Source organism: Egretta garzetta, unplaced genomic scaffold (assembly GCF_000687185.1).
Source record: "Egretta garzetta isolate BGI_Z169 unplaced genomic scaffold, ASM68718v1 scaffold1233, whole genome shotgun sequence".
Classification (NCBI taxonomy): domain Eukaryota; kingdom Metazoa; phylum Chordata; class Aves; order Pelecaniformes; family Ardeidae; genus Egretta; species Egretta garzetta.
The window spans coordinates 57744-58057 of record NW_009259213.1 but is presented as its reverse complement, the minus strand read 5'-3'; the positions used below and the strand labels follow the sequence as shown (position 1 = coordinate 58057).

The window sequence follows — 314 nt, the reverse complement described above, 5'->3', positions numbered from 1 at the left end:
TTCCCACCAGCCTCCAGGAGCTGGAGGATTTCATCCAAGAGGCGAACGCCGGCTTGAGCAAACCTCTGGAGGAGGGCGACTACGACGGGCTGGTGGAGGTGATGGGGCACCTGATGAGGGTCAAGGAGAGGCAGGGAGGTGCTGGGTGCCCGGGGAGGTGGTGCTGGGTGCCCGGGAGGTGCCGGCCACGGGCTGTGACCAGCTCTCGTCCCCAGATCGATGCGTGCGAGGAGCTGTGCGAGGAGGTGCTGGGGTTCGCCAACACGGAGGTGTTTGGGGGGTGGCTGCAGAGCGACTGCCGCCCCTTCAAGCAG

At 66.6% G+C, this 314-nt stretch overlaps 1 protein-coding gene across 1 annotated transcript in view; it reads left to right on the top strand.

Annotated features, from left to right (window-relative positions):
- LOC104123567 (dynein heavy chain 17, axonemal) overlaps positions 1 to 314 on the top strand; it is a 26789-nt gene that overhangs the window by 10852 nt on the left and 15623 nt on the right. The window contains 1 exon segment of the mRNA XM_035891417.1: positions 216 to 310. Coding sequence (XP_035747310.1) covers positions 216 to 310 — 95 coding nt within the window.